The sequence below is a fragment of the Podarcis filfolensis genome (genome assembly GCF_964270895.1).
Source record: "Podarcis filfolensis genome assembly, chromosome: 8".
NCBI lineage: Eukaryota > Metazoa > Chordata > Lepidosauria > Squamata > Lacertidae > Podarcis > Podarcis filfolensis.
In genome coordinates, this window is record NC_139611.1 from 32,861,903 (window position 1) to 32,882,460 (window position 20,558).

General features: G+C 42.8%; 1 protein-coding gene across 3 annotated transcripts in view; it reads left to right on the forward strand.

Annotated features, from left to right (window-relative positions):
- LONP2 (lon peptidase 2, peroxisomal) overlaps positions 1 to 20,558 on the forward strand; it is a 53,798-nt gene continuing 33,240 nt past the window's right edge. The window contains exons 1-7 of one of the 3 annotated variants that reach the window (XM_083626036.1): positions 1 to 32; positions 5,482 to 5,716; positions 7,406 to 7,537; positions 12,947 to 13,069; positions 13,540 to 13,703; positions 14,216 to 14,310; positions 14,471 to 14,729. In XM_083626036.1, the coding sequence (XP_083482162.1) occupies positions 16 to 32; positions 5,482 to 5,716; positions 7,406 to 7,537; positions 12,947 to 13,069; positions 13,540 to 13,703; positions 14,216 to 14,310; positions 14,471 to 14,729 (1,025 nt within the window). In that variant the 5' untranslated portion in view covers positions 1 to 15. Of the gene's footprint in view, positions 33 to 2,814; positions 4,178 to 5,107; positions 5,205 to 5,481; positions 5,717 to 7,405; positions 7,538 to 12,946; positions 13,070 to 13,539; positions 13,704 to 14,215; positions 14,311 to 14,470; positions 14,730 to 20,558 lie in introns of those variants that run through there. The other 2 variants (XM_083626035.1, XM_083626037.1) reach the window with 2 other exon arrangements.

The following is a 20,558-nucleotide window of genomic DNA, read 5'->3' on the forward strand; positions in this document are numbered from 1 at the left end:
CAAAGGTATTCCCAAATGAAAACACTCATTTGGTAAGTATTTCCAGAATCAATAATTCACTCTTGCAGGTTTCAGGCTCCAAAATAACAAGAATTTTTTGATGATAGGGGTGTGGGTGAGGAAGTCCTAGAATTAAGTGGTTACCCAACTTGCTAAAATAAAATAGAAGACTAACCTCTTACCTACCGTGTCATGTGAGATCCAGCTAACTTCCTTCTCCCATTCAGTCAAAGAATGAAGTTCTTTTAACAAACAACTATTGCATGTCCAAAAGTTTTAATAGTTGCCAGTGTAATTAGTCCAAAGGTTCGTTTTGATTGCAGGTGCACGATTCTCAGTCATGCCTGAGGGCTCTCCAGATCAACACCTTGAGATCCCTTCACCCCCTTAAGAATTGCATGGCAAGGCTGTTGCCCCAGGTGACATAGCACAGCTAGGAATAATTAATTTCCCCAAGATTTCTCAGACTTCTGATAGCTGAGACGGTTGGTTCATGTCTGCATTTGTTTCTGGATTAAAATGGGAGTTCTGGTTGAAGGAAATGGGTAACCTTGGAGAAGGCAAAGGGGTTGAAAATGTTACCCCTTAAGAAGAGCCCTGGTGGATCAGATCAAAAGCCTACGTAGTCCGGCATCCATTTCCCATGGTAATCAATCAGATGTAACAAACAGAAATAAAGAAAAAAATAGATAGGGGAATCCTAAATTGGGACACCCTACCCTTCAGTAAGAATGAGCATGCTCAATGAGCACAGAATGCTGTTGGACAGGGAACAGAAATCCAGGCAAGGTGTGTGTTATGGAATGGAGTATCCTGGGAAAGGGCAGAGCTGTAGCTATGGTGGGACTAGCCCAGGGTTTTTGCCCCAGGTGAAGCCTCAAGGGGGCACCATTGAGGTTCCCAGCCTGTGTGTGCATGGAAATGCACATGGGGTGGGGTGCCAAACTGGGTCTTTGACCTGTGTGAAATAAAGCCAAGTTTCTCCCATGGAAAGGGCTATCTGGAGTCCTGAATACTCAATGGGACCTCATTCTATCAAATACAGTAGCAAAGCAACGACTGACTTTTTGAGATTTGTTGGATCAGAACTAAAGAGTAATCCATTGACTGCTGCTTTTCCTCATAAGTCAGATTGGGGGGAACTGATTCCAGAGCTTTTTTAAATAGTGCAGCTGTGAGAGAACACTGTGGAACCAGCATAGTTGTAAGTAGGAGTTGATTCACATTTCCTAGATCTCAGGGGATCCTTAAATAACACACTCTAGTTAGACCGGTAACTCAGTGGTTTGATTCCTGACACCTTCAGAGCCGAGACTGTCTTCTTCTTGAATCCCTGGAGAGCTCCTGTCGGTCAGTGTTGTCTATACTGAGCTAGATGGACCGATAATCTGATTTTGGCCCCATCAGCATGGTACATTTAAAGCACTATCATACCACTTTAAAGAGCCATAGCTTCCCCCAAAGAATCCTGGAAGTTTCCTAAGGATGCTGAGATTTGCTAGGATGCCCCTATTCTTCTCACAGAACTACAATTCCCAATGTTCACTGGGAAGAGGGATTGAATCACTGAGAACTGCAGCTCTGTGAGAATACTAATGAATAGTATGGATGGGCCACTGGTATCAGGATGCTTCCTATGTATTCCTTTACCTGCAAATCACCTGTAACTCGTGTTTACTGCAGTTCACATACATCAGAATTGGGGGAACTTTTTTCAGCCCAAGGGCCACATTTCCTTCAGGGCAGCCTTTCAGGGGCCACATGTTAGTATTTGGTGGAGACAGAAGCAAAAGTGGGCAAGGCAATGGGTGCAAATGGTACCTTTGTATAGTAGGCTAATTTCTAAACACCCCCCCCCCTCTATTTAGCATCCAGACAAGCAAAAGGCACCATCAAGATACAAGGGCACATTCTAGACAATAAAAAAATAAATAAATCCCTTTGGGTGTGAAAAACAGCTGAGGTGTATAGTCTGGGGACAGTTCCAAGGACTAGCTGGAAAGATCTGTTCCCCAGACCTGAGGTTCCCCATCCCAGGAATAACAAATATGTTAGTCTTTAAGGTGCCACAAAACTCTTCATTTTTTAAATTGTTTTTTATTTAAAGATTTTTTCATAGGTAACAAAAGTACATTCAACATCTGTTTTCAAGTCATAGGGTCCTTCATATTGGTCAGTTACAGTCATTTTGAGACATTCTTGTCATAGGCAATGTGGGGTTGAGGGGGGAGAGAAGTTTTTGCTGCAATTGAGAAACAAGGTTACCCCTCCAGACTATAAACTGATGCAATTTTCAGGTGCTGAATGGCATTAGTTGATTGCATCACTTCACACCACAAGCACAGCAACGAGCAAAGCTGTGATAAAATCTCCCAAAGCTTGCAACATTTCATAATTACTGTCCTTATTCAAAAAAGTGAACAGAGGAGGCTGAGAGGCTTTTCACAACAAGTGATGCTACAAAGCTTTTTTGATTCACAAGCACCTATTAATCTGGGATGTGCCACTTTGCTGTCATTAATGCAAGATAGATAAACTGACTAAATGACTTGCCAAACATAATTTCACACATTTCAGAATGTAGATGATCGGGGGGGGGGGGGGGATGGCAAATTTCCAGTGGCATAGCAGCTTCAAAGCAGCCCTTAAGACTCAAGGATTTCAGCTAGCTCTAAATGCACCTGTGCACAATTTATTTTGTTTTCAATCAGTGCTTTATTTTCTATATATATTTTAAATATCTGAGGGGTTTTTAGGCAATGTTTTATTCATTAAATACATATATATAAAGGCTGCTGTAAAAGATATATCACAAAATATAGTTTATTTACAACAACAAATTCCATAAATTGAATTTTGTGTGCTGTCCTGACATCTTGTGGATGTAGTAGACACAGCAACAGGGTGGATGACAACTAAAGTATTCAAAGCGGAACAAATATTTATAGAGTTTTCAGCTGCAGAATAAGCTGCCTGAAATAAGTCCCTTCCAACATATAAATGGAGAAAACAAGACAAATTTCCCAGGCAGAAATAATGTCCAGGTAGGAAATACTGTAACTGAGTCTATGTGATGAATATTTCTATGTTGTTCTAGCTCAATTTTAGTGCTAGTAAATTAAAATATCTTTCTCTAGGGTTGCCAACTTTTTAATTGGCTCTTGCTCCTTTAACAGCAATCTGATCAGCACACATTAGCTAGTGATTACCTTTCTCTCCATGTTGTGACAAAACTAATTTTTCCACATCAAGCCACTCTTTTAAAGGTGATCAGGCCAGGTCATCCCAACCACCCCGGTTAGTTGGTAAGCATGTCCTCTTAATCAATAAGGGGCACAATCCACGAGTAAGTTTTCCTATACAGGCCTCGTGACAGCTGCCCTGTGATAAAGGGAAGGAATATTTGTCTTCATTGAACTAGCCTTCTTCTGGCAGATTCCTAGAAAATCAATGTTAGCGGCAAAGTTTCTAGTTAATACACATGGAGGTTTGAGTTTTTACTATTACTTAAATGCAACCACACTGGTGAGATTAAGCATTCTCTTAACAGTACCATCCTATGCAAGTTTACTCAGATGCGAGTCTCAAACGTTTATTGTCTCCTAAGCGTGTTCAGGATTGCAAGACAAAACAAATAATAAAAAGTGCTTTTAAAAAAAGCATTGTAGACCAAAGTCAAATTATGTATCCGGTGCCAGGTGGTTCTATTGAGCTGAATATTTTTCTCCTCGCTTAATCGTTTTTATTCCCTTCATTCGCTTCCTTTGATGAACTAGTTCTCAGAGCGCGGGGGACAAACGGCGCAGCGCAGCGCTCCCTGCAGCCTGCAGGGGGCAGCGGCGTGCGCGCTTGGCCCTCGCCGGCCGCCGTAGCGCGGCCTGCAAAACGCTTGATGCGGCCTTTGCCCCCGCCGAGCCGAGCGCTTCGCCATGGCGTCGTCCCAGTCGTCGGGCGGCAGCGCCATCCAGATCCCGAGCCGGCTGCCGCTGCTGCTGACTCCGGAGGCCGTGCTGCTGCCGGGCTCCACCATGCGCGCCAGCGTGGACTCGCCGCGGAACATGCAGCTGGTGCGGAGCCGGCTGCTGAAGGGCACGTCGCTCAAGAGCACCATCATCGGCGTCATCCCCGACACCAGCGACCCGCCCAGCGACCTCGACGCGCTGCCCCCGCTACACAGGTCGGAGCCCCGCCCACCCTTCCCGTCGCCACGGCAACCGCCGGGAGCCTCTTATCCCCCTACCCCACCCTCTGTCGCCATGGCTACCTTCCCCTCCTTATCGCGGTGTGCCCCCTGTTGTCATGGTAGCTGTCCACCCTCCCAGAGATACGCCCCCTGTCGCCATGGGAACTGTTTCTCACAGTGAGAATCTCACTGCCTGTTAAGGGCCTGGTCTTCGTCGCCATGGCAACCGCGCCCTCTTCCTTCCGACGGCCCTCCCTTTCTTGGCCACAGCTATTTCTCCCTCATGTTGCTGGGGAAACCCAGCCATATGGGCGGAGTATAAGTAATAAATATAAATAATAAATGTTATTATTATTATATGTTGAGTCGTCCGTCCCTGCACTTGCCTTGTTAGCTGCCCACCCTGAGCCACGATAGGAGCATAGGAAGCTGCCTTGGACAGAGTCAGGCCTATTTGTCCCCATCTAACTCTGTATTGCCTACACTGACTGGCAGTAGTTCTCCGGGGTTTCAGCAGGGGGTATTTCATAGCCCATCCTGGAGATGCCCAGGATTGAACCTGAGACCTTCTGTGTGCAAAGCTGGTTCAAAGAGGAACAGAGGAAGCTGCCTTGTACTGAACCAAACCATGGGCCATCTAGGTCAGTGTTGCCTACACTGACTGGCAGTGGCTCTCCAGGGCTTCAAACACAGGGACTTTCCTAACCGTACTGGGAGGCTCCAGGGATTGAACCTGAATCTTTTGCATGCAAATCATGTGCTCTACTGTGCTCTTTCACCAGCTCTAATCACTCCCATGCCAATCACTGGGCTGACTTTGCAACATGAGGGTAGTAATTTTACAATCAAAGACACCTCCCTAATACATGCAGATAATTCTGCTGCATTTTGTTACACGTAGAACAATGATATATTACAGTCATTGTCTACACGGACAGGCAGCAGCTCTTCAGGATTTTAGGCACGAGGGTCAGGACATTCCCATGACACAAGAAAAGTGACAATGAGGGAAGAGAAGGTGGTAGGTAGTGTTGCACTCCTTGGTCTAATAACTCAGTTTTTACAAAATGACTCTTAGCTGCACCTATAGTCAATAAAACTGCTTTCTTTATCAGATGTCTTCTGTCTGTCCTGCCAAAGGATCCTAGTGTGGCAAACAATGAAGTGGCTAAAACAATAGTTTTTAAAAACAATGGCAATATAACAACAAAATCGTGAGATGGAGCTATATTGCTCCAATCAAAGCACACTCTTCCTGTTGTGTCACAGCAAGTAACTCATCCTCTTAATGCTTCCAGGATCGGCACGGCAGCACTGGCAGTCCAGGTGGTTGGCAGCAACTGGCCAAAGCCACATTACACTTTGCTGATAACGGGCCTCTGCAGGTTCCAGATTTTGCAACTGGTAAAGGAGAAGCCCTACCCTGTTGCTGACGTGGAACAGCTGGATCGGCTGGAACAGTTCACCAACAAGTCTACATCCGAGGAGGAACTGGGAGAGCTCTCAGAGCAGTTCTATAAATATGCATTGCAGGTTAGGTGGCTGGAAGTAGGAAATGCTGATCTATGGTGGCTGTTGAGCAAACTGCCCTGGGTGTTGAATGTTGGTAGCTGAAAGACTGTCTCACCCCCTTATATACCCAATCAGTTACTCTACTCTGCAGGAGAGAGCCTCTTGCAGATACCATGTTATCAAAAGGTCTGTCTTTTCACAATCTGCGTCTGCCCTTTGGAATTCCCTCCTGTTAAATATTAGACCGATGCTGTCTTTGATGTTTTTTGGCTCCTGCTGAAGACCTTACTCTTCCAATTCGCCTTTTAGGTAGAGACGCTTCCCAGTCTTCATCTGTACCGGAATTGCTTTTAGATGTTTCAGTTGTTTTGTAATTTGTATGTTTGTCGCCCTGGGTTCCTTAGGGAGGAAGGGCAAGATAAAAACTTTGTACGTATTATGTTCTCATTTCATGTTTTTATGTTGTGAACCACCCTGTGATACTTGGCTGAAGGATAGTATAGAAATTTAATAAACAGCAGCAACAATTTTATTATTTGTATCCCGCCCGTCTGATTATAGAGGAAGGACTTGTAGTTCACTGGTGGACCACATGCATTGGGGGCCTGGTATCTCTAGTTAACAGCATTTCAGTCTCAGGTAGCAAGGACAGAACTAAGCAGGAGATCCATGAAAGCTGCTGCCAGCCAGAATGAATAGTATTTGTCTAGTATGTGTCTACTCTCCAACTATAGTTGGATTTCTTCCTATACACATAAAAATGTAAGGTGTCATCATGTTTATGAGGCTGCCGGTAGGTGACCACACCAACTGTGGCAAGGGGGGAGAGACTTTGGTTGGGGGGTGGGTGAGTGAGATATAGAAGGAGGGTGCTTGGTCAGCTGTTGGGGATGGGCAAAGGGTGTAGGCTGAATTGGTGAGTAGAATAAGCAGGGGCAGTAACTTCTTGTTAATTATGCTTTTGATGATATTCAAAACCACCACTTCTGGTTTTGTGGGCCCAACAAGCACCATTTTTGCTTTTGCAAAGTTCTCTATAAAAAAAAAAGCCCTTAACAGGAAGAGGGACTCATGTGGAGGCAGTTTAAGAAGTGATAGGAAAATTCAGTCCAACTGATTCCTTGTGTGGTATGTGGCGACTTACCTCATCCCCCATGCTGTTAAGGTTCTCATTAGTCCTTTGCTGGGAATCCTTTTGGACACCTAAGGGCTTGCCTACCTGATAATCAGAAACAGAGGCTTGTGTTTCTTTGTTTTGCTGATGCTTTTGGACTCAGCAAAGGAGCACATAAGCTAAGTGCTTCCATACATGGTTTTAAGATGTGGTTCATGCTGGCAGGGCTGTAGGGCTTGCTGCAAGCTACTGCTTGCCCTGAGTAATAGATGTGCATGTTATGCAAAGCGAATGAACTCCTGAGGATAATTGCATCAGAAAGACAGTCAAATTGTACAGCAGAAAAGCCCCTCAAGCTCTTCTTGAGTCAGCAGTGCTGACAGACTTCTTGATGCCAATCATCCTTCTTTGTTCAGGTAGATCCATGAAGGAGATTTGCCTGAAGACAAATGGTTTTTTAAACTGCTGCAATTGAGAAAGTTTCAGACAGATTTCTTTCTGAGCTGTGTAATGGTATAGGTTTGTGCAGCTTATCCAAAATGATATCTGTTCTGAAAATTCACTATATGTTTTTTTTCTTTCTTTCTATGACGAAGCTGGTTGAGATGCTGGATATGTCAATCCCTGCAGTGGCTAAACTGAGACGCCTGTTAGACAACCTGCCTAGGGAAGCTTTACCAGATATATTAACCTCCATCATCCGCACCAGCAACCAGGAGAAGCTTCAGGTAGGGTGTGCTGCCTTTGCACAGACTGAACAAAGAAAAAGAGTGTCTCCTGTTCTAGCCAACTCTGCTCAGTTTCCAAGTGTTCCATCTATCAAAAGGATGAAGCAAGAGTATGCTGGCACAGAAATAAATGCCTTGAGCCCTTTGCCATAAATAAAAAAAATGTATAAACCATCACAGTGTGTAGTTTTGGTGATAAAGTGGTATACGCCTACATCCTGAAAACCACACTGTTCTCATACATTTTGACATGGAACATCCGTTCTAAACTTATGTCTTTGGCAAACACTCCCTCTCCCTAGTACTGTGGGCCCAATTCTATGGAAATCCCAGCTGAGGCCAGACAGCCTCCCTCCCTACTGAACTTCCAGTGCCTATTGAATGTTTTTTCTTATTCCCGCAGGCATTTTAAATTGTAGTGTGATCTTACAGTTTTAACTGATTTATATTTTTGTGTTGTAAACCATTGGACAATTGGAGTTAAGCAATGCATAGTTTATAAAGAAATAAAAGTGGATTTGTTCTGTACATTAAGTATAGCGCATTTCTTTTAGGGTCATGGGTTATAGGTTTTTCTGCTTCTTTAGGGGAAGTCTGGCTACCCTACCACTAGGAATGGTGAATATGTAAAGTGCATGTGGAAGGCCCCAGGTTCAATCTCCAGGTAAAGCAGGGGAACCTGTGGGCCTCCAGGTGTCTCTGGACTAGTAGTGCCCAATCAGCGCCAGCCAGTATAGCCAATAGGAAGGGATTATGGGAGCAGTCCGGCAACCTCTGGAATGCCACAGCTCCCCCAGCCCTGCACTAGGAAGACACACAGTGGCTAAACTCAGAGATACACATGAGATTTTAAAAAAGATTATAAGGACCTGGTGACACTGCTGAAGAAGAACTACATACCATTCAGGTGGGAATTTCCCCAAGGCCTGTCTTTTAAATATAAGGGAAAGAAGAGAAGAATAAAGACTGTAAGTGATAAAGACAAGTTCTTGGGAGAACACGAAGAAGACCTATAGAAAGAGACATTTCCAGGACAAGGGCATCCATCACTGGACACGAACACGGTACCACCGACAGACGAGGAACAAAAACAGGGAGCTGTAGGAGGAAGGAGTAAATAATCCCATCATGGCTCTGCAACTTCTAACCTGGAATTGTAATGGCTTAAATATTCCCAGGAAGAGAAAAAGTATATTTCATGCCTTAAAGAAAGACCAATTGGACTTGATTTGCCTACAAGAGACCCACGTGACAAGAGCACACAGAAAATTATTAATAAATAAAAGACTGGGACAGGAATTTATATCTTCAGACAGAGTAAAAAAGAGAGGAGTGGTGATCTATGCAAAAGAAAAATTGCAACCGAAACAAATCTTTAAAGATGATCAAGGAAGATATTTGGCAATTGAAATTCAATCTCAAGGAGAGAAGTATTTGATAGTGGGAATCTATGCACCAAACGAAGGGAAAGCTGAATTTTTTAAGAAGTTGCATGAAATTTTGATGGACCATATGGATTACAACTTAATTTTGATGGGAGATATGAATGGAGTGGTTTCAACAAATATGGACAAGGCACAAAGACAGGTAATAACAAAAGATGGAAGACTACCAAAGACTTTTTTTGAAATGACTGACAATATGGACTTGATTGATATTTGGAGAACAAAACACCCATTAGAAAGAGAGGGAACCTTCTTTTCTGAAGCCAAAATGACATGGACAAGGATTGACCAAATCTGGGTGACTAGCAGTATGGCTCCGAATATAAAAAAAGTAGAAATCTGCCCAAAAACTTTCTCCGACCATAATGCTGTAAAGATGGTGATGAGGCAAACAACAACTGGTTCCTTCAGATGGAGAATGAATGACACCTTATTTAGAGACGAGGAGATCTGCAAGAAGGCCCAAAAAACCTTGAAAGACTATTTTGAAATCAACTTAAGGTCTGAAGTAGAAAAAAGAATAGTATGGGACGCAAGCAAAGCCGTGATGAGAGGGTTTTTGATTCAGCAAAATACTTTAAAGAAGAGAAAGCAAAATGAGAAAAAGGAGAGAATTTTGGAAAAGATAAAAGAAGGGGAAAAACAATTAAGATCGAAGCCAAAATCCCAAGAGATTCTAAGAGAAATCAAATTTCATCAAACACAATATATGGAACTGATGAATCAAGAATTAGAGTGGAAAATTAAACAAATGAGACAAAAGACTTTTGAATCTGCTGATAAATGTGGCAAGTTACTGGCTTGGCAAATAAAGAAGAGACAAAAACTCAACACGGTAACAAATATAGAAGTGGAAGGAAAAAACATAAGCAACCCAGCGGAAATTAGGAATTGTTTTCAGAACTACTTTAGACAACTTTACACACAAGGGCCGCAAAAAGAAATGGACATACAACAGTTCCTCGAGGAAAATGGGCTGAAAAAGGTTTCGCATGAAAGTAAGATAATATTGAACCAGGAGATATCAGCACAAGAAATAGAAGATGCCATTCAAGGCATGACGCTGGGCAAATCCCCTGGACCGGATGGACTGACTTCCAAATACTACAAAGTTTTGAAGGAAGGGTTGATACAACCTTTGAAGGAAGTCTGCAATGAGATTATGGAGGGGAAAAGGGCACCCGATACGTGGAGAGAGGCCTACATTACACTTATACCAAAGACAGAGACTGAAAAGACCCAACTTAAAAACTACCGACCCATCTCGTTATTGAATGTGGATTACAAAATCTTTGCTGATATTTTGGCAAAAAGACTGAAGAGAGTTTTGATGGAGGAGATTCACGGGGACCAAGCGGGCTTTCTCCCAAAAAGGCACTTGTCGAACAATGTAAGGAATATAATTGACATTTTGGAAAAGCTGGAAGTGAACATAAACACTAAAGCTGTTTTGATATTTGTGGATGCCGAGAAAGCCTTTGACAATATTTCTTGGAGTTTTATGTTGAAGAACCTCCGGGGGATGGGGGTAGGCCAAGGGTTTGAAAATGGTATAGGTGCAATATACTCTGAACAGAAAGCCAAACTAATTGTAAATAATGTGGTTACAGAAGAGTTCAAGATTGAAAAAGGGACACGCCAGGGGTGCCCTATCTCCCCATTACTTTTTATATCGGTCCTGGAGGTTTTGCTTAATATGATTAGGAGGGACCAGTTGGTTAAAGGGATTCAGGTCGGAGCTAAACAATATAAACTGAGAGCATTTGCAGATGACTTAGTACTTACATTGCAAGAGCCAGAAGCTAGCACGAAAAGAGTTTTGGAAATAATTCAAGAGTTTGGTCAAATGGCAGGATTTAAATTGAATAAGTCTAAGACAAAGGTTTTGGAGAAAAATTTGACACAGATAGAAAAGGAAAGGTTCCAGAATGAGACAGGGTTGACTGTGGTTAAAAAAGTGAAATATTTGGGTATAAATATGACAGCTAAAAATGTGAATTTGTTTAAAGATAATTATGAAAAAACTTGGAGAGAAGTGAAAAAAGATTTGGAGATTTGGTCCAACTTGAAGCTTTCCTTGTTAGGCCGTATTGCAGCTATAAAGATGAATGTATTGCCAAGAATGTTGTTTTTGTTCCAAGCATTGCAAATAATTGATAAAATGGATTGTTTCAAGAGGTGGCAAAAAGACATATCTAAATTTGTCTGGCAGGGCAAAAAGCCCAGAATTAAATTTAAGATACTAACGGATTCAAAGGAAAGAGGGGGGTTTGCCCTGCCAGACTTTAAACTTTACTACGAAGCGGCAGCTTTCTGCTGGCTGAAAGAATGGCTACTTCTTGAAAACACAGACATTTTGGATTTGGAAGGTTTTAATAACATTTTTGGGTGGCATGCATATTTGTGGTATGACAAGGTTAAAGCACATAAAAGTTTTAAAAATCATATTGTCAGAAAAGCACTACTAAATGTCTGGGACAGATATAAAGACTTGCTGGAAAATAAAACTCCAAGGTGGCTGTCGCCAATGGAAGCTAAGGCAGTTAAAAAGTTAAATATGGAGTCCAAGTGGCCAAGATACTGGGAGATTTTGGAAAAGGAAGGGGACAAATTGAGATTGCAGAGTTTTGAGAAATTAAAAGGGAAGGTGAGAGACTGGTTCCACTACCATCAAATAAATGAAGCGTTTAAACTGGACAGTAAAATTGGCTTCCAGGTGGAAAAATCAAAATTGGAGACAGAACTGTTAGAACCCAGTACTAAGAATTTGTCCAAAATGTACAATTTGCTGCTGAAATGGAATACACAAGATGAAACGGTTAAATCGGTCATGATTAAATGGGCTCAGGACATTGGTCATAATATTTTGTTTGCTGATTGGGAAAAGTTGTGGACCACCGGGATAAAATTTACGGCATGTAATGCCTTAAGAGAAAACATTATGAAAATGATATATAGGTGGTACATAACCCCAGTCAAGCTTGCAAAGATTTACCATGTGCCTGACAATAAATGTTGGAAATGTAAAGAAACTGAAGGTACATTTTTTCATCTTTGGTGGACCTGCCCGAAGATTAAGGCATTCTGGGAAATGATCTATAATGAACTTAAAAAGGTATTTAAATATACTTTCCCCAAGAAACCAGAGGCCTTTCTCTTGGGTATTGTCGGCCAAGGGGTGTTAAAGACGGATATAACTTTCTTTATGTATGCTACAACAGCAGCTAGAATACTCATTGCGAAGTACTGGAAGACGCAAGAACTACCCACACTGGAAGAATGGCAGATGAAGGTGATAGACTATATGGGCTTGGCAGAAATGACGAGCAGAATCCGAAACCAGGGAAGAGAAGCAGCGCAAGAAGAATGGAAAAAATTCAAGGACTATTTAAAGAAATATCATAAAGTTAATGAAAGTTAGAATGATGTTGGACTGGAAAGTAAATGGTTACTATTAGTAATGGTTAAGACAAGGAAAATAAGGAAGAATAGTCTAAATTTAAATTAAAATAAGGGAAGATTTGCTGAACAATCGATAAGAATTTGGAATACAGAAAGGGGAGGCATGAGGAAGTCGGGGAAGATAGGATATGAAATTAGGATATGAAATGATACATGTTTTTTGTTTTGTTTTTGTTTTTGTATGTTTATGTTTGTTGTATTGTGTTTATATGGAAAAATAAAAATATTAAAAAAAAAAAGAGATTTAAAAAAAGAATCAGCAGACAGGACAGGTTTTCATTTCAGCATCTCCATATTACAACATGGCTTCCTTGCTCCTTTATCCCAGGAGAACATCCTTGCAAGCATTCCGATACGTTCCTTGAACAGGCTAACCACCTGTTGATTTTTCCACACAGCGGCACAGACACATTTCAAATAGAGCAAATGTATTTTGTGGGAGAGAGTCTGGAAACTGTAGTAGGCGAGGAAAAACACCTAATATGTTGTGCCTTTCTGTTAGATTTTAGATGCTGTTGGGCTGGAGGAACGGTTCAAGATGACCATACCATTGCTTGTTAGGCAGATTGAAGGCTTGAAACTACTTCAGAAAACTAGAAAATCCAAACAGGATGATGACAAAAGGGTAATCTCTCAATTATTATAATTAAATAATGTGTTTTAAGGCTTTTGTATGGAGGCTGACATAACGTTAGAGTAGGTGATAAAGACAAAAGCATTATTAAATGTATTTTATGAAATATTTATTTATTTTCCATCGGCATTTATCAGCTGGTCCCAGGGTGGCTTACGTACACCTGAATATAAAGCCATGTGATTTTTATCAGATCACTAAGCCAGCAGTTAAAACATCCTTAAATAGCAACAATTTTAGCAGTTAATTTTTAGCAGGTCATTATTATGGTTTTTCCCAATGATGATTTTTGTTTTATTATTGTGTGGGCCACTTTAATATTTATTTTTGTGAATGAAAAGTGGTATAGAAATCTTTTAATAAAGTTAATGAATGAATTGGGTAAGTGGTTGCTCAGTGCAGTAGCCACAAGCTCACACAGAGAAAGTTCCTGCTATTGTTGAGCCTTTCAAACTTTGTAGGTTGTAGCGATACGTCCCATTCGAAGGATCACCCACTTTCCAGGCACTGCTGAAGACGAGGAGGAGGATGAAGACCACAATGATATTGTTATCCTTGAAAAGAAAATTCGAACCTCCAGTATGCCTGAGCAGGCTCTAAAAGTCTGTGTAAAAGAGGTTAAGAGGTAGGTAGTTTATTTAGATTCTGAAGCTCTCAGTTTGTAACGTTGTTTTAAAATCTGATTTTAAAATCTGTTTTACAATCTTTGAAGCTATTACTTGACTTCTCATGTTTTCTGTATTCTTGAATACCACACTTTTAATACGTCATAATCCAGCCTTCCGAAGCCAGTGCCCTCCAGCTGTTTCAGACACCAGTTTCCATCCACCCCAGCCAGTGTGGCCCAGGTTCATGGTTTACAGATGCTGTAGTCCAAATCATCTGGAGGGAACCACACATATGGCTGATAAATTATACTTGAGAGAAGAGGCAAAATCATGGGAACACAAAGTGAATCAGGGGATGAATCCAGTAACTGTGGCTTTAAAAACAGTTAAACATGTGCAGCACAGTTGCAAGTGAAGCTTAGCATGTTCAGATTACTTGTTAGGATTTTAAAATACAGAACTGATGAGCGCACATCTTTAGGAACAAATATGCTTAAGTTACATATTTCAGTTTTATCTGCCCTTCTAGATTAAAGAAAATGCCTCAGTCAATGCCAGAATATGCCTTAACTAGAAATTACTTGGAACTGATGGTGGAACTGCCATGGAGCAAAAGTACAAAAGGTAAAGGGAGTCTTCTGTGCTTCCATAGACTACTACAAATTGTTTGAAAAATGCAAAGGGAGGGAATATTGGTGGTGTTACCAGGGTTATACATTATTGTGGCTATTTGACCAGCAGAGATGCTTAAGCTTGGCGTTTAAACACAATGTTTGGTCAACAGATCGCCTGGATATCCGTGCAGCCAGGATTCTTCTGGACAATGACCATTACGCTATGGAGAAGTTGAAGAAGAGGGTGTTGGAGTATTTGGCAGTCAGACAGCTTAAGAACAACTTGAAGGGCCCGATCCTTTGCTTTGTGGGACCTCCTGGGGTTGGAAAAACTAGTGTGGGAAGATCCGTGGCAAAGACTTTGGGCCGAGAGTTCCACCGAATCGCCCTCGGCGGAGTGTGTGACCAGTCTGATATCCGAGGACACAGGTATCTTTAGTGCTCCATTTGCGAAGTGGTGATTTACAAACCGTAGATGAGTTTTCAGCTTGTTCCCAGCTCTGCCACCCCCCCCCCTTTTTTATTACCTTGACATCATTGTTGTCTTCCCAATGGAGAAAGACACACTGCAACTCATGCATTACAAACAGCCCCTTCTCCAACCTGGTACCCTCAAGGTGTTTTGGGCTATAACTTTCATTGGCCCCAGCTAGCACCACTCTGCTAGCTGGGGCTGATGGGAGTTGTAGTCCAAAGCATCTGGCACAGGTTATGGAAGTCTGCTTTGCTACATATATCTCCCCCCCCCCCCCCCCACAGGGAGCAGTCTCTGCAGCAGGGGAAAAATTAACGGTCAGCATCCTTAAATTCTGCTACAAATGGTCTTAATTTATAGTGCAGTCCTATGCAAGTTTCGAAAGCAGTTCGAAAGCACTCTTAAGTGCAAGTAGATAAATAGGTACCGCTTTATAGCGGGAAGGTAAGCGGCGTTTCTGTGTGCTGCGCTGGTGCCGGCTCGCCAGAGCAGCTTCGTCACCCTGGCCACGTGACCCGGAAGTGTCTCCGGACAGCGCTGGCCCCCGGCCTCTTAAGCGAGATGGGCACGCAACCCCAGAGTCGGTCACGACTGGCCCGTACGGGCAGGGGTACCTTTACCTTTATGCAAGTTTACTCACAGAAGCAAGCCACACTGTTTTCAGTCGGAGTTTTCCTCTAGTGGGTGTGTTTAAGACTGCAGCCTTAGGTAAGTTTTGTTGAACTCAACTGGATTTACTTCTGAGTAAATACACATAGGATTGTGCTGTTAATTTCCTTTTGTAGAAATGGGGAACAATTTTAATTGGGAGGCTGAAAATGAATCTTAAATGTCTCAGGAGGGTTGGGTGTTTCTTTACATGTAAATATAGATGCAGATAATATTATTTATTTATAGTGGGGTACACAAAGGCAGTATTCAAAAACAGCATCTGTTCATCCTTTTTAATCTTTGGAAGTTGCGCCTCATTTGATATATTGTATCCCACCCTCACTGGGAGACTTTGGTATGCACTTGTCCAGAGTCAGTGTTCACAAGTGACTGGCGATTGTGACGAAACTGAATTCAGGAGTGTATGGAAAGGTGGGTGAGATACTTGGAAGTGAGTCCTGCCACCGAAACAAACAAATGCTAGCCAACTAGTCAGATGGGTTTTGACAGATTGATTCAATTTAAATATGCACGTGACTGAAAAAACAGTTCTGAAAAGGAAATGGGCAAAACTTTGTGTTTAAGATTGTGCATGCATATGTTGCAGGAGGCCCGTCTCCAAAGAGGCATCCCCTTTTGTGGGTGACATTGAAGGGGGGTGCCTCTTCTAAGATGGTTCCCTTCCACCTGCAGTCTATAGAACATGGGTAGGCAAACTAAGGCCCGGGGGCTGGATCCGACCCAATCGCCTTCTAAATCCGGGCCGCGGACGGCCTGGGAATCAGCATGTTTTTACATGAGTAGAATATGTCCTTTTATTTAAAATGTATCTCTGGGTTATTTGTGGGCCCTGCCTGGTGTTTTTACATTAGTAGAATGTGTGCTTTTATTTAAAATGCATTTCTGGGTTGTTTGTGGAGCATACGAATTCGTTCATTCCCCCCCCCCAAATATAGTCTGGCCCCCCGCAAGGTCTGAGGGACAGTGGACCTGCCCCCTGCTGAAAAAGTTTGCTGATCCCTGTTATACCAATGTGGTTCCAGGATTATGGAGAGCCCTGAGAAGGCTAGGCAGGAACCAGCTTTAGGACCAAGTTGTAGTGGCTAGTAGTAGAGGAATATACCCTCAGGGTGTTTGGTAATGGGCCATTAAGAAACCATCAAGCAAAAAAGAGTAGCGGAAACATATTTGCTACAGGAGATTTGAAGGTGGTGATTGACTGTCTGCAACAAGTTGTGACAACTGCCATTCTGTACTTTGTTGGAATGGGACACTTCAAATGAACAAATAAAATTTAGGGCTTTGCCAAAGTTGCCTAGCAAATTGAGATTTATGTTCAAGAAAATGATTTGGGAAAGCATACATCAAAATGTGTTCTTCCTGTTTAGTCATATATCTGGGGCCTGTTAGAATACAAATTCCTGAATTTACTGTGGGTAGTTTCTTGGGAAATGGTGTGTTTATGCAACATGAAAAGGCAAATTTTACCAAGCAATGGAAGGTCCTTAGTCCTTCCCCACATAGACTTTCAAAATGGCACTGTAGGCAGTCCTGCATACATTTTTGTGCAGTTTTCATGACCTGGCCCACCTGCTTTTTCCATGCATCTAAATCAAGACACCAAGACAGAACATCCTCCAGGTGATTGCAAATCACTCTGCTTCAAGTTAGCTTTGTTAGGCTCTTTTCACAGCTTCCACCACCTGTTATAATTGGATTAATACAATAAGCCCAGACAACACAATTAGTCATTGCAGCCTCCTGTGTGTGTTTGAGGAGGCCTCCTGCACAATCTGGGCATTGTGGAATATACTTTGACGTTTCTAGACGTCCAAATACAGCATATTCCTTAGCATGCTAAACATGGGAGTGGCCAAGCGTCCCCCCCCTTAAGGGACTGACTTGCTGTTGTTACATACGTATTTTTCCCTCTATTACACGCAGATTTTTTCTCCTAAAAAGTAAGGGGAAATGTCTGTGCGTGTTATAGAGCGAATGTGTGGTCCCTGGAGCTGACAAGCGTGAGTGAAGGCAAAAATCAGGCAAATATCAAATCGTCCGGAGAAGGGAGGAAAGAGGAAGCTGCTGCTTTCCTGCATTCTGCCTCAGGGTCTTACTGCCCACCCGCTTCTGTTTCCTTACTGTGTTTGCTCAGACGGAACAAAGAGCAGAGAAAACCCCTCCCCTCCAGGCAAGCAGAGTGGAAAACAGATTCCTCTCCGTGCGTCTGGGACTCGAAGGCAACATGCAGGTTGGGGGGGGGGGAGAGAGAGAGAGCGGGCTGGCTTGTGGGGGGGGGGACTTTTGCCTTCCTTTCCTCCCTCCGGTAAAACCCCTCTCCTGCATTCTTAGCCAGCTGCTTCTCTGCACACCCCTCTCCTTGTCGCTTCTATGTTTTTCCTTCCCTCCCTACTTAAAACGTGGTTCCAATCACGGATCCACATGGATCCTCAGGATCTTTGCATTGAGTCACCCCAAATTCACCATCAGATCACATAGCAATGATCTGATGCAAAAACAGGGCTGCAATGCTGCAAAAACATGGTTACAAAGCACGGATCCACATGGATCCTCAGGATTTTTGCATTGGGTCACCCCAAATTCACCATCAGATCACATAGCATGTCCATGGCTACAGCCTGCACCAAAAAAATCACGCACCCACTGTTTCCTGGGGCTGCAATGGTGCAAAAACATGGTTACAAAGCACGGATCCACATGGATCCTCAGGATCTTTGCATTGGGTCACCCCAAATTCACCATCAGATCACATAGCATGTCCATGGCTACAGCCTGCACCAAAAAAATCATGCACCCACTGTTTCCTGGGGCTGCAATGGTGCAAAAACGTGGTTACAAAGCATGGATCCACATGGATCCTCAGGATCTTTGCATTGGGTCACCCCAAATTCACCATCAGATCACATAGCATGTCCATGGCTACAGCCTGCACCAAAAAAATCACGCACCCACTGTTGCCTGGGGCTGCAATGGTGCAAAAACGTGGTTACAAAGCATGGATCCACATGGATCCTCAGGATCTTTGCATTGGGCTACCCCAAACTCACCGTCAAATCACATGTCTGTGGCCGCAGCATGAAGCACAAAAATGATACATCCACTGTTTCATTCAGAATTTTTTTTTCTTGTTTTCCTCCTCTAAAAACTATGTGCGTGTTATGGTCAGGTGCGTGTTATCGAGCGAAAAATACGGTATATCAAGCACTAAATCTAGGTGATATGATGTTCTCATCCCATGTTGGCCATTGATGTGGGGCTGAAGCAGGCAAACCTTACAATTTATCTCTCTCTGCTGTTGACAGTGCTCTACCAAAGTGGTAACAGCATGCTGCTGTTCACGTGGAAACCACTAGAGGTTGTCCAATGTTTAGGAAGTGTGAAGGGAACATATTTTTATGAAGAGAGTGGCAGATTGGACTTCCAGCTGAAGCCTGCTAGTTTCAGAACACATGCTAGCAAAGTTTTAAAAGAGCACAGTGCAATAAATAGCTCTCCACCTTTGTGTCCCCACAAAGGACTTGTGGCTCTTTCTGGGAGTTCTCTTTCCCCACATCCACATGTATCCTTTTGGGTTTCGTTAAGCCCCCTTAAAAAAATGTTCAGCTTTAAGAGCAGCAAACAATTTTGAGTCTGCTGTTGGGGGATGGCAGGAAAAGACTTTGTCGCTTCACTGTGCACCATTGATCTCTTCACAGCAGTCTCTGGCTTGTGACCCAGTGCTCTGACAGCACCAGAATTCCTCTTTAGAACCGAGTTTGATAAGCAGCAAGACCAGCTGATACCCTTCGACCTGTTTTTGTTATGTGTGTCACTCCTGCGCAAAGCTAGCCTCTAGGAAAACCCAGCTGATTCTGCCAAAAGCGAAAGAAGAGTTGCCAGAGGCATGCCAGTGTGTTGTATTTGGGGAAGGACTTGTAGCTCAGTGTTAGAGGAGATGCTTTGCATGCAGACGATCCAGGTTCACTCCGCGGCATCTGTTTGGAACCCTGGAGAGAAGTTTACATGTTTAGGAGCTGAGCTAGGTGTATCCGTGTACTGAGCTAAGTGCACCAGTGATCTGACACCAGCATAAGCCAGATTCCTGGAAGTGTTGGGATAGTTCTCAAGCAAAGCTGGGTTGAAATTTGTACTCAGCTGTGAAGTTCACTATGTGGCCTTGGGAAAATTACTCTCAGCTTCAATTATTTCTCAGGATTATTATGGGGATAAAATGGAGGGGCTGAGAAGAAATCATGCACATTGCCCTAAATTTCTTGGAGAAAAGGTGGGATATAAACAAAATAAATAAAGTAAAAACAAAGTGTTTATTCCCTCATCCGCTAATGAAGACATGATATCTGCTTGCTTTCTCCTTGCTCTCCCTCTTTTGTGTAAAAGATAGGTTGGATCTTCACTGAGTTAGCATTTTTGATGAGGTCTATTCCTAAATCTGCACTGTGAACGACAGTATCAACAAGGAAATGAGAGCTCTTTATAGCATTGTGTTGCACAGAAGTTGTGTGTGTGTGTGTGTGTGTTTAAGTACCATCTCATGTGATATTCAGATATGGGAAGAAGGGAACACCCAGAACTTGCCATGTAAGGGCAGCTCACGTGCTTAGAGTTTGCCGTGCATGTGAATCTGCCTTCCATTTGGGCTCCGAGGATTTACTACTGTTTTCCATTCTGCAAACAAAGTTAGTCTCGTAATAGAGAACCCAAACTGACACTTTCCAGCTGTCCTTTGCTTTCGCTGGGCAGCTGTTCCGTGCTTGTGTGTGAAAAGTTTGCCCCATCATGTTAGAGACCAAGCTTATTTGGGAAAATAGAACTGGCGACAGCTTCAGAATTTCTGCTTCATTCTTAGCATATATCTTCCTTCTTTAAAAAGAAATACTCTGGGGGCAGATTCAGAGGCTTTGGAAGAAAGCCACACAGTCAGGCATCTCCTTATTTGGCTGGGTAAAAGTGAAATCAGCATAGGTTAATTAAGATACGGATCAAGTCCACTGTGCCAATATATTAAGACTCCTTATTTAAATTTCTGATTCAACAAATCAGCTTTGTAGAAAGGTAGAAGATACATTTTTATCCCACCCTGCCTCTAAGGAGACCTCTTACAAAATTGTTAT